General features: G+C 36.8%; 1 protein-coding gene across 1 annotated transcript in view; it reads left to right on the top strand.

The window, feature by feature from the left end:
- The first annotated feature begins 757 nt into the window (after nucleotides 1-757).
- LOC128645254 (cytochrome P450 27C1) overlaps nucleotides 758-14540 on the top strand; it is a 570060-nt gene continuing 556277 nt past the window's right edge. Inside the window, exon 1 of the mRNA XM_053698100.1 lies at nucleotides 758-1190. Within this exon, the coding sequence (XP_053554075.1) occupies nucleotides 870-1190 (321 nt within the window). The 5' untranslated portion in view covers nucleotides 758-869. The remainder of the gene's footprint in view (nucleotides 1191-14540) is intronic.

The raw sequence follows: 14540 nt of genomic DNA, 5'->3' as shown, positions 1-14540 counted from the left end.
TATGTATGATATATATATATATATATATATATATATATATATATATATATATATATATATATATATATATATATATATATATATATATATATATATATATATATATATATAAAAAATGCATGTGATGTGTAAGGGACCTGGATGTGGACAACCACCAGAGTGCACTTACTAGGAAGTTAATAGCATATACAAATTACTTATGAATTGGAAACATTGTTTATAATATGTGCAAAAAAACGTGTTTTTTTGGTGCTACATTTATCAGATTTTACACAAAAAAAGTTGTTATGGCTAGTGTAATTCCTTAATTACATGGTTATAACAAATAAAACGCATCAAGCAAAGCACATCACACAATATTTTAAAGATAATTCGCCACAATTGCTGTAGAGCAACAATACAGTTATTGCAGTGTATTCTGTGACAACAATACTAAAATAACAGCTGGGAAACTGATATGCCATTTGAAACTCAGAGATGCTATCACCCTTTACAAATTATTACCGATATAAGGAAGAACAAGATTGCTGGAAATGCCGAGTGCTTGCAACGAAGGCTGCACTTTTTAAAAAAAATAAGTGAACATACCACTTTGAAGAGGTGTGTGTGTTGAGAGGTCCTGTTTAAGGGAGTCTTCTCTAGTATACACACATTAGATTCGAGACCTCTCATCTGTGACCACCACCCCTTTTCCCAGCCTTTAGGGGAGGGAGTCTAAAATAATGGTCTGTAAACTGATGCCCAGGGAGCAGTGAAGTTTACAAGGGGATAGGAGCTGGTAGGAGTCAGCATCTGGTAACAAATATTAAATACACAGAAAGGGGAGAAAGTGCTTAGTAGCAGGAAAGTTTATTAGCCCTATTTTTAGAATGAAATTTTATAAGGGAATTGATCTGTTAGGAAAGATGTTGGGGGGAACCGGCAGGCAGTTTTTGGATGTAGGGGCAGGTTTAGGGATCTGGATAAGATGTTTTCACCGCCTCCCTGAACTGCAGGCTGCGGGCCAAGTGCTGGGGGACAGGAGGAGTCTTATCCGGGGGAGTTCTGGAGAGGGGTTGAGGAGGGGACGGGGGAACGTGAAAAGAGCGGCCCTGGGAAAGAGCCTGAAGGAAATGCCGGGCCCGGGTACCGTGACAAACCTGGTTGAGTTTTTCTGGAGGGACGGATTCAGCCGCATCCACGAGATCCAGGTACCCAATTCTGGGTTGTACAGTTTTTTTTTTACGCACCGTTAAGGTTAGGATGCTATATTATGACGGGTATTGCATGTGTAATTTCAGATTTTATCGTATACAAGCTTTATAAAAGTATGGTTTCACAATACGGGCATTACTATGTTTTATTGATTTACGATATTAGTTGTTAGAGTGCGCAAACCCTTCAGTTAGTGACGAACATGATGTTGGAGCATGATGATTACAAACGTTAATTAGTTTGTCGTATAGCTACACTATTCCTCAATTAGTCCACTCCATGCGCCTTGTCTGGGTTACACAACTGGGGCGGGTCAGCAGCTGAAATTGCCGCACCGCCCTCTCACTGTATCAGGATTCCCGGGGCGTGTGTATGTCTAATACTGCTAGTGAGCACCTGACATTCAACTTTTACTGAGACTAGCACTTGCCACTTGCCAGACATTTCGGGCACACCTGACGGAATTAGTGACTTAGGTTTCCCGCCCGGGGACACGAGAACAGGACACGTGATTAATCTAGTCAGCAGCAAGCTTTTTAATTTTTAGATTGAAGTCGACTGGTGTTCAAATAATACATCTCTAGACAATGCGTGTTATATTTGGTTATAGTTCCTGAAATCATTCATGCTAGGCGATTGTTTTCTGACTTTTTGACCACGTAAAAAGAGTGGTACCTCAAGCCGAGCTAATACCACAAATGGCAGACAAAACGAAAAAAAATAATAATTATAGCTTTGCAAATGCTTCATTAACTGTCATGTCGCCTTCTTGTAAACACTGCAATTTAATATTGTATACATATTTTTTCCAGTGAACAATATTAGAAATTAAGTTGTATTATAATATCAGACCATAACATGTTTTTTAAACTTGATAAAAATACAAATTCTTAGATATGCGTGCTTTGACAGATGTAAATGTTCTAATCTGTACAAAAACGTTAGCAGAATGAAAAAAATAGGAACCGTAAAATATGGGTACCACAGTCCACTAAATATTCTATATATAAATGTATCTTATTAGTACACGTCCCCCAGATGGCTGGCGCAAGCGTGCGTTCAGCAATTTTCAGAGCTGGACTTGTTCTTGTGAATGTGCAACACACTAAGATGTGTTGCACTTTCACAAGAATAAATCCTGCTCAGAAAATTGCCCAAAGTGGCGTGCCGCACCATCTTCAGCACTTGTTTAGAGCTGAAAGGCACAAATGCAACTGGAGTCAAGCTATCAGACAGTTTAAAAATCCAAGTCAAGCTATCAGACACTGTTTTGGAGCTATCAGACAGGTTTAAAACAGTAGTCAAGCTATCAGACACTTATTTGTTAGTACTTTCTTAAGACTATGAAAGGCTGTACCATACATATATGCTAATAATAAATGTTTTAATGAATACCACAAGCATTTTTGTTATAAATGTCACTCAAATGTAAAAAAAAGTCATATTCCAGCATTTCTCTAAGCGTTAAAAACAAAATTCCCCATTGTGCCACTACATTTTCACCACAGCTAGTTCAAACAATGACCCTACTAAGATATCACAAAGTATGGAAACTTTTTAGTGTGGAATTTTAAAAATATAGGGCCCCAAACTTCCCTAAAATTGCAAAAATCATCACTTTCAAGCAATTTCACTTAGGGATAAAAGCAAAATCTCCCATTGTGCCACTACATTTTCACAATAGCTAGCTCACACAATGACCCCTCTACGATATCATACATTTTGGAGAGTTTTTACTGTGGAATTTTAAAAATATTGGGCCCCAAATGTCGCTCAAATTGCATAAATTGGCCCTTTTCAGCAAATTCACTTAGGAATAAAAAAGAAATCTCCCATTGTTCCACTAAAATTTCACCACAGCTAGCTCACACAATGACCCCTCTACGGTATCACTAAGTTTGGACTATTTTTACTGTGGAATTTTAAAAATATTGGGCCCCAAATGTCCCTCAAATTGCAAAAATAGTCACTTTCCAAACATTTCACTTTGGGATAAAAAATAAATCTCCCATTGTTCCACTAAAATTTCACCACAGCTAGCTCACACAATGACCCCTCTACGGTATCACTAAGTTTGGACCATTTTTACTGTGGAATTTTAAAAATATTGGGCCCCAAATGTCCCTTGAATTTCATAAATCGGCCCTTTTCAGCAAATTCACTTAGGAATAAAAAAGAAATCTCCCATTGTTCAACTAAAATTTCACGACAGCTAGCTCACACAATGACCCCTCTACGATATCACAAAGTTTGGAGACTTTTTACTGTGGAATTTTAAAAATATTGGGACCCATTTGTCCCTCGAATTGCATAAATAGGCCCTTTTCAGCAAATTCACTTAGGAATAAAAAAGAAATCTCCCATTGTTCCACTAAAATTTCACCACAGCTAGCTCACACAATGACCCCTCTACAGTATCACTAAGTTTGGACCATTTTTACTGTGGAATTTTAAAAATATTGAGCCCCAAATGTCCCTTGAATTTCATAAATCTGCCCTTTTCAGCAAATTCACTTAAGAAAAAAAATGAAATCTCCCATTGTTCCACTAAAATTTCACCACAGCTAGCTCACACAATGAGCCCTCTATGATATCACAAAGTTTGGAGACTTTTTACTGTGGAATTTTAAAAATATTGGGACCCATATGTCCCTCGAATTGCATAAATAGTCCCTTTTCAGCAAATTCATTTAGGGATAAAAAAGAAATCTCCCATTGTTCCACTAAAATTTCACCACAGCTAGCTCACACAATGTCCCCTCTACGGTATCACAAAGTTTGGACCATTTTTACTGTGGAATTTTAAAAATATTGGGCCCCAAATGTCCCTTGAATTTCATAAATCGGCCCTTTTCAGCAAATTCACTTAGGAATAAAAAAGAAATCTCCCATTGTTCCACTAAAATTTCACCACAGCTAGCTCACACAATGACCCTCTACGATATCACAAAGTTTGGAGACTTTTTACTGTGGAATTTTAAAAATATTGGGCCCCATATGTCCCTCGAATTGCATAAATAGGCCCTTTTCAGCAAATTAACTTAGGAATAAAAAATAAATCTCCCACTGTTCCACTAAAATTTCACCACAGCTAGCTCACACAATGACCCCTCTACGGTATCACTAAGTTTGGACTATTTTTACTGTGGAATTTTAAAAATATTGGGCCCAAAATGTCCCTCAAATTGCAAAAATAGTCACTTTCCAAAAATTTCACTTTGGGATAAAAAATAAATCTCCCATTGTTCCACTAAAATTTCACCACAGCTAGCTCACACAATGACCCCTCTACGGTATCACTAAGTTTGGACCATTTTTACTGTGGAATTTTAAAAATATTGGGCCCCAAATGTCCCTTGAATTTCATAAATCGGCCCTTTTCAGCAAATTCACTTAGGAATAAAAAAGAAATCTCCCATTGTTCAACTAAAATTTCACGACAGCTAGCTCACACAATGACCCCTCTACGATATCACAAAGTTTGGAGACTTTTTACTGTGGAATTTTAAAAATATTGGGACCCATATGTCCCTCGAATTGCATAAATAGGCCCTTTTCAGCAAATTCACTTAGGAATAAAAAAGAAATCTCCCATTGTTCCACTAAAATTTCACCACAGCTAGCTCACACAATGACCCCTCTACAGTATCACTAAGTTTGGACCATTTTTACTGTGGAATTTTAAAAATATTGAGCCCCAAATGTCCCTTGAATTTCATAAATCGGCCCTTTTCAGCAAATTCACTTAAGAAAAAAAATGAAATCTCCCATTGTTCCACTAAAATTTCACCACAGCTAGCTCACACAATGAGCCCTCTATGATATCACAAAGTTTGGAGACTTTTTACTGTGGAATTTTAAAAATATTGGGACCCATATGTCCCTCGAATTGCATAAATAGTCCCTTTTCAGCAAATTCATTTAGGGATAAAAAAGAAATCTCCCATTGTTCCACTAAAATTTCACCACAGCTAGCTCACACAATGTCCCCTCTACGGTATCACAAAGTTTGGACCATTTTTACTGTGGAATTTTAAAAATATTGGGCCCCAAATGTCCCTTGAATTTCATAAATCGGCCCTTTTCAGCAAATTCACTTAGGAATAAAAAAGAAATCTCCCATTGTTCCACTAAAATTTCACCACAGCTAGCTCACACAATGACCCTCTACGATATCACAAAGTTTGGAGACTTTTTACTGTGGAATTTTAAAAATATTGGGCCCCATATGTCCCTCGAATTGCATAAATAGGCCCTTTTCAGCAAATTAACTTAGGAATAAAAAATAAATCTCCCACTGTTCCACTAAAATTTCACCACAGCTAGCTCACACAATGACCCCTCTACGGTATCACTAAGTTTGGACTATTTTTACTGTGGAATTTTAAAAATATTGGGCCCAAAATGTCCCTCAAATTGCAAAAATAGTCACTTTCCAAAAATTTCACTTTGGGATAAAAAAGAAATCTCCCATTGTTCCACTAAAATTTCACCACAGCTAGCTCACACAATGACCCCTCTACGGTATCACTAAGTTTCGACTATTTTTACTGTGGAATTTTAAAAATATTGGGCCCCAAATGTCCCTCAAATTGCAAAAATAGTCACTTTCCAAAAATTTCACTTTGGGATAAAAAAATAAATCTCCCATTGTTCCACTAAAATTTCACCACAGCTAGCTCACACAATGACCCCTCTACGGTATCACTAAGTTTGGACCATTTTTACTGTGGAATTTTAAAAATATTGGGCCCCAAATGTCCCTTGAATTTCATAAATCGGCCCTTTTCAGCAAATTCACTTAGGAATAAAAAAGAAATCTCCCATTGTTCCACTAAAGTTTCACCACAGCTAGCTCACACAATGACCCCTCTACGGTATCACACATTTTGGAGAGTTTTTACTGTGGAATTTTAAAAATATAGGGCCCCAAATGTGCCTTGAATTCCATAAATCGGCCCTTTTCAGCAAATTCACTTAGGAATAAAAAAGAAATCTCCCATTGTTCCACTAAAGTTTCACCACAGCTAGCTCACACAATGACCCCTCTACGATATCACACATTTTGGAGAGTTTTTACTGTGGAATTTTAAAAATATAGGGCCCCAAATGTGCCTTGAATTTCATAAATCGGCCCTTTTCAGCAAATTCACTTAGGAATAAAAAAGAAATCTCCCATTGTTCCACTAAAATTTCACCACAGCTAGCTCACACAATGACCCCTCTATGGTATCACTAAGTCTGGACTATTTTTTACTGTGGAATTTTAAAAGTATTGGGCCCCAAATGTCCCTCAAATTGCAAAAATAGTCACTTTCCAAAAATTTCACTTTGGGATAAAAAAGAAATCTCCCATTGTTCCACTAAAATTTCACCACAGCTAGCTCACACAATGACCCCTCTACGATATCACAAAGTTTGGAGACTTTTTACAGTGGAATTTTAAAAATATTGGGACCCATATGTCCCTCGAATTGCATAAATAGGCCCTTTTCAGCAAATTCACTTAGGAATAAAAAAGAAATCTCCCATTGTTCAACTAAAATTTCACGACAGCTAGCTCACACAATGACCCCTCTACGATATCACAAAGTTTGGAGACTTTTTACTGTGGAATTTTAAAAATATTGGGACCCATATGTCCCTCGAATTGCATAAATAGGCCCTTTTCAGCAAATTCACTTAGGAATAAAAAAGAAATCTCCCATTGTTCCACTAAAATTTCACCACAGCTAGCTCACACAATGACCCCTCTACAGTATCACTAAGTTTGGACCATTTTTACTGTGGAATTTTAAAAATATTGAGCCCCAAATGTCCCTTGAATTTCATAAATCGGCCCTTTTCAGCAAATTCACTTAAGAAAAAAAATGAAATCTCCCATTGTTCCACTAAAATTTCACCACAGCTAGCTCACACAATGAGCCCTCTATGATATCACAAAGTTTGGAGACTTTTTACTGTGGAATTTTAAAAATATTGGGACCCATATGTCCCTCGAATTGCATAAATAGTCCCTTTTCAGCAAATTCATTTAGGGATAAAAAAGAAATCTCCCATTGTTCCACTAAAATTTCACCACAGCTAGCTCACACAATGTCCCCTCTACGGTATCACAAAGTTTGGACCATTTTTACTGTGGAATTTTAAAAATATTGGGCCCCAAATGTCCCTTGAATTTCATAAATCGGCCCTTTTCAGCAAATTCACTTAGGAATAAAAAAGAAATCTCCCATTGTTCCACTAAAATTTCACCACAGCTAGCTCACACAATGACCCTCTACGATATCACAAAGTTTGGAGACTTTTTACTGTGGAATTTTAAAAATATTGGGCCCCATATGTCCCTCGAATTGCATAAATAGGCCCTTTTCAGCAAATTAACTTAGGAATAAAAAATAAATCTCCCACTGTTCCACTAAAATTTCACCACAGCTAGCTCACACAATGACCCCTCTACGGTATCACTAAGTTTGGACTATTTTTACTGTGGAATTTTAAAAATATTGGGCCCAAAATGTCCCTCAAATTGCAAAAATAGTCACTTTCCAAAAATTTCACTTTGGGATAAAAAAGAAATCTCCCATTGTTCCACTAAAATTTCACCACAGCTAGCTCACACAATGACCCCTCTACGGTATCACTAAGTTTCGACTATTTTTACTGTGGAATTTTAAAAATATTGGGCCCCAAATGTCCCTCAAATTGCAAAAATAGTCACTTTCCAAAAATTTCACTTTGGGATAAAAAATAAATCTCCCATTGTTCCACTAAAATTTCACCACAGCTAGCTCACACAATGACCCCTCTACGGTATCACTAAGTTTGGACCATTTTTACTGTGGAATTTTAAAAATATTGGGCCCCAAATGTCCCTTGAATTTCATAAATCGGCCCTTTTCAGCAAATTCACTTAGGAATAAAAAAGAAATCTCCCATTGTTCCACTAAAGTTTCACCACAGCTAGCTCACACAATGACCCCTCTACGGTATCACACATTTTGGAGAGTTTTTACTGTGGAATTTTAAAAATATAGGGCCCCAAATGTGCCTTGAATTTCATAAATCGGCCCTTTTCAGCAAATTCACTTAGGAATAAAAAAGAAATCTCCCATTGTTCCACTAAAGTTTCACCACAGCTAGCTCACACAATGACCCCTCTACGATATCACACATTTTGGAGAGTTTTTACTGTGGAATTTTAAAAATATAGGGCCCCAAATGTGCCTTGAATTTCATAAATCGGCCCTTTTCAGCAAATTCACTTAGGAATAAAAAAGAAATCTCCCATTGTTCCACTAAAATTTCACCACAGCTAGCTCACACAATGACCCCTCTATGGTATCACTAAGTCTGGACTATTTTTTACTGTGGAATTTTAAAAATATTGGGCCCCAAATGTCCCTCAAATTGCAAAAATAGTCACTTTCCAAAAATTTCACTTTGGGATAAAAAAGAAATCTCCCATTGTTCCACTAAAATTTCACCACAGCTAGCTCACACAATGACCCCTCTACGATATCACAAAGTTTGGAGACTTTTTACAGTGGAATTTTAAAAATATTGGGACCCATATGTCCCTCGAATTGCATAAATAGGCCCTTTTCAGCAAATTCACTTAGGAATAAAAAAGAAATCTCCCATTGTTCAACTAAAATTTCACGACAGCTAGCTCACACAATGACCCCTCTACGATATCACAAAGTTTGGAGACTTTTTACTGTGGAATTTTAAAAATATTGGGACCCATATGTCCCTCGAATTGCATAAATAGGCCCTTTTCAGCAAATTCACTTAGGAATAAAAAAGAAATCTCCCATTGTTCCACTAAAATTTCACCACAGCTAGCTCACACAATGACCCCTCTACAGTATCACTAAGTTTGGACCATTTTTACTGTGGGATTTTAAAAATATTGAGCCCCAAATGTCCCTTGAATTTCATAAATCGGCCCTTTTCAGCAAATTCACTTAAGAAAAAAAATGAAATCTCCCATTGTTCCACTAAAATTTCACCACAGCTAGCTCACACAATGAGCCCTCTATGATATCACAAAGTTTGGAGACTTTTTACTGTGGAATTTTAAAAATATTGGGACCCATATGTCCCTCGAATTGCATAAATAGTCCCTTTTCAGCAAATTCATTTAGGGATAAAAAAGAAATCTCCCATTGTTCCACTAAAATTTCACCACAGCTAGCTCACACAATGTCCCCTCTACGGTATCACAAAGTTTGGACCATTTTTACTGTGGAATTTTAAAAATATTGGGCCCCAAATGTCCCTTGAATTTCATAAATCGGCCCTTTTCAGCAAATTCACTTAGGAATAAAAAAGAAATCTCCCATTGTTCCACTAAAATTTCACCACAGCTAGCTCACACAATGACCCTCTACGATATCACAAAGTTTGGAGACTTTTTACTGTGGAATTTTAAAAATATTGGGCCCCATATGTCCCTCGAATTGCATAAATAGGCCCTTTTCAGCAAATTAACTTACGAATAAAAAAGAAATCTCCCATTGTTCCACTAAAATTTCAGCACAGCTAGCTCACACAATGACCCCTCTACGGTATCACTAAGTTTGGACTATTTTTACTGTGGAATTTTAAAAATATTGGGCCCCAAATGTCCCTCAAATTTCAAAAATAGTCACTTTCCAAAAATTTCACTTTGGGATAAAAAATAAATCTCCCATTGTTCCACTAAAATTTCACCACAGCTAGCTCACACAATGACCCCTCTACGGTATCACTAAGTTTGGACCATTTTTACTGTGGAATTTTAAAAATATTGGCCCCAAATGTCCCTTGAATTTCATAAATCGGCCCTTTTCAGCAAATTCACTTAGGAATAAAAAAGAAATCTCCCATTGTTCCACTAAAATTTCACTACAGCTAGCTCACACAATGACCCCTCTATGATATCACAAAGTTTGGAGACTTTTTACTGTGGAATTTTAAAAATATTGGGACCCATATGTCACTCGAATTGCATAAATAGGCCCTTTTCAGCAAAGTCACTTAGGAATAAAAAAGAAATCTCCCATTGTTCCACTAAAATTTCACCACAGCTAGCTCACACAATGACCCCTCTACGATATCACAAAGTGTGGAGACTTTTTACTGTGGAATTTTAAAAATATTGGGACCCATATGTCCCTCGAATGGCATAAATAGGCCCTTTTCAGCAAATTCACTTAGGAATAAAAAAGAAATCTCCCATTGTTCCACTAAAATTTCACCACAGCTAGCTCACACAATGACCCCTCTATGGTATCACTAAGTTTGGACCATTTTTACTGTGGAATTTTAAAAATATAGGGCCCCAAATGTCCCTTGAATTTCATAAATCGGCCCTTTTCAGCAAATTCACTTAGGAATAAAAAAGAAATCTCCCATTGTTCCACTAAAATTTCACCACAGCTAGCTCACACAATGAACCCTCTACAGTATCACTAAGTTTGGACTATTTTTACTGTGGAATTTTAAAAATATTGGGCCCCAAATGTCCCTCAAATTGCAAAAATTGTCACTTTCCAAAAATTTCACATTGGGATAAAAAAGAAATCTCCCATTGTTCCACTAAAATTTCACCACAGTTAGCTCACACAATGACCCCTCTACGGTATCACTAAGTTTGGACCATTTTTACTGTGGAATTTTAAAAATATTGGGCCCCAAATGTCCCTCAAATTGCAAAAATAGTCAGTTTCCAAAAATCTCACTTTGGGATAAAAAAGAAATCTCCCATTGTTCCACTAAAATTTCACCACAGCTAGCTCACACAATGACCCCTCTATGGTATCACTAAGTTTGGACCATTTTTACTGTGGAATTTTAAAAATATAGGGCCCCAAATGTCCCTTGAATTTCATAAATCGGCCCTTTTCAGCAAATTCACTTAGGAATAAAAAAGAAATCTCCCATTGTTCCACTAAAATTTCACCACAGCTAGCTCACACAATGAACCCTCTACAGTATCACTAAGTTTGGACTATTTTTACTGTGGAATTTTAAAAATATTGGGCCCCAAATGTCCCTCAAATTGCAAAAATTGTCACTTTCCAAAAATTTCACATTGGGATAAAAAAGAAATCTCCCATTGTTCCACTAAAATTTCACCACAGCTAGCTCACACAATGTCCCCTCTACGGTATCACAAAGTTTGGACCATTTTTACTGTGGAATTTTAAAAATATTGGGCCCCAAATGTCCCTTGAATTTCATAAATCGGCCCTTTTCAGCAAATTCACTTAGGAATAAAAAAGAAATCTCCCATTGTTCCACTAAAATTTCACCACAGCTAGCTCACACAATGACCCTCTACGATATCACAAAGTTTGGAGACTTTTTACTGTGGAATTTTAAAAATATTGGGCCCCATATGTCCCTCGAATTGCATAAATAGGCCCTTTTCAGCAAATTAACTTAGGAATAAAAAAGAAATCTCCCATTGTTCCACTAAAGTTTCACCACAGCTAGCTCACACAATGACCCCTCTACGGTATCACACATTTTGGAGAGTTTTTACTGTGGAATTTTAAAAATATAGGGCCCCAAATGTGCCTTGAATTTCATAAATCGGCCCTTTTCAGCAAATTCACTTAGGAATAAAAAAGAAATCTCCCATTGTTCCACTAAAATTTCACCACAGCTAGCTCACACAATGACCCCTCTATGGTATCACTAAGTCTGGACTATTTTTTACTGTGGAATTTTAAAAGTATTGGGCCCCAAATGTCCCTCAAATTGCAAAAATAGTCACTTTCCAAAAATTTCACTTTGGGATAAAAAAGAAATCTCCCATTGTTCCACTAAAATTTCACCACAGCTAGCTCACACAATGACCCCTCTACGATATCACAAAGTTTGGAGACTTTTTACAGTGGAATTTTAAAAATATTGGGACCCATATGTCCCTCGAATTGCATAAATAGGCCCTTTTCAGCAAATTCACTTAGGAATAAAAAAGAAATCTCCCATTGTTCAACTAAAATTTCACGACAGCTAGCTCACACAATGACCCCTCTACGATATCACAAAGTTTGGAGACTTTTTACTGTGGAATTTTAAAAATATTGGGACCCATATGTCCCTCGAATTGCATAAATAGGCCCTTTTCAGCAAATTCACTTAGGAATAAAAAAGAAATCTCCCATTGTTCCACTAAAATTTCACCACAGCTAGCTCACACAATGACCCCTCTACAGTATCACTAAGTTTGGACCATTTTTACTGTGGAATTTTAAAAATATTGAGCCCCAAATGTCCCTTGAATTTCATAAATCGGCCCTTTTCAGCAAATTCACTTAAGAAAAAAAATGAAATCTCCCATTGTTCCACTAAAATTTCACCACAGCTAGCTCACACAATGAGCCCTCTATGATATCACAAAGTTTGGAGACTTTTTACTGTGGAATTTTAAAAATATTGGGACCCATATGTCCCTCGAATTGCATAAATAGTCCCTTTTCAGCAAATTCATTTCGGGATAAAAAAGAAATCTCCCATTGTTCCACTAAAATTTCACCACAGCTAGCTCACACAATGTCCCCTCTACGGTATCACAAAGTTTGGACCATTTTTACTGTGGAATTTTAAAAATATTGGGCCCCAAATGTCCCTTGAATTTCATAAATCGGCCCTTTTCAGCAAATTCACTTAGGAATAAAAAAGAAATCTCCCATTGTTCCACTAAAATTTCACCACAGCTAGCTCACACAATGACCCTCTACGATATCACAAAGTTTGGAGACTTTTTACTGTGGAATTTTAAAAATATTGGGCCCCATATGTCCCTCGAATTGCATAAATAGGCCCTTTTCAGCAAATTAACTTAGGAATAAAAAATAAATCTCCCACTGTTCCACTAAAATTTCACCACAGCTAGCTCACACAATGACCCCTCTACGGTATCACTAAGTTTGGACTATTTTTACTGTGGAATTTTAAAAATATTGGGCCCAAAATGTCCCTCAAATTGCAAAAATAGTCACTTTCCAAAAATTTCACTTTGGGATAAAAAAGAAATCTCCCATTGTTCCACTAAAATTTCACCACAGCTAGCTCACACAATGACCCCTCTACGGTATCACTAAGTTTCGACTATTTTTACTGTGGAATTTTAAAAATATTGGGCCCCAAATGTCCCTCAAATTGCAAAAATAGTCACTTTCCAAAAATTTCACTTTGGGATAAAAAATAAATCTCCCATTGTTCCACTAAAATTTCACCACAGCTAGCTCACACAATGACCCCTCTACGGTATCACTAAGTTTGGACCATTTTTACTGTGGAATTTTAAAAATATTGGGCCCCAAATGTCCCTTGAATTTCATAAATCGGCCCTTTTCAGCAAATTCACTTAGGAATAAAAAAGAAATCTCCCATTGTTCCACTAAAGTTTCACCACAGCTAGCTCACACAATGACCCCTCTACGGTATCACACATTTTGGAGAGTTTTTACTGTGGAATTTTAAAAATATAGGGCCCCAAATGTGCCTTGAATTTCATAAATCGGCCCTTTTCAGCAAATTCACTTAGGAATAAAAAAGAAATCTCCCATTGTTCCACTAAAGTTTCACCACAGCTAGCTCACACAATGACCCCTCTACGATATCACACATTTTGGAGAGTTTTTACTGTGGAATTTTAAAAATATAGGGCCCCAAATGTGCCTTGAATTTCATAAATCGGCCCTTTTCAGCAAATTCACTTAGGAATAAAAAAGAAATCTCCCATTGTTCCACTAAAATTTCACCACAGCTAGCTCACACAATGACCCCTCTACGATATCACAAAGTTTGGAGACTTTTTACAGTGGAATTTTAAAAATATTGGGACCCATATGTCCCTCGAATTGCATAAATAGGCCCTTTTCAGCAAATTCACTTAGGAATAAAAAAGAAATCTCCCATTGTTCAACTAAAATTTCACGACAGCTAGCTCACACAATGACCCCTCTACGATATCACAAAGTTTGGAGACTTTTTACTGTGGAATTTTAAAAATATTGGGACCCATATGTCCCTCGAATTGCATAAATAGGCCCTTTTCAGCAAATTCACTTAGGAATAAAAAAGAAATCTCCCATTGTTCCACTAAAATTTCACCACAGCTAGCTCACACAATGACCCCTCTACAGTATCACTAAGTTTGGACCATTTTTACTGTGGGATTTTAAAAATATTGAGCCCCAAATGTCCCTTGAATTTCATAAATCGGCCCTTTTCAGCAAATTCACTTAAGAAAAAAAATGAAATCTCCCATTGTTCCACTAAAATTTCACCACAGCTAGCTCACACAATGAGCCCTCTATGATATCACAAAGTTTGGAGACTTT

Source organism: Bombina bombina, chromosome 1 (assembly GCF_027579735.1).
Source record: "Bombina bombina isolate aBomBom1 chromosome 1, aBomBom1.pri, whole genome shotgun sequence".
Classification (NCBI taxonomy): Eukaryota; Metazoa; Chordata; class Amphibia; order Anura; family Bombinatoridae; genus Bombina; species Bombina bombina.
Note: the sequence above shows the minus strand (reverse complement) of the source record. Positions and strands in the feature narration are given on the sequence as shown.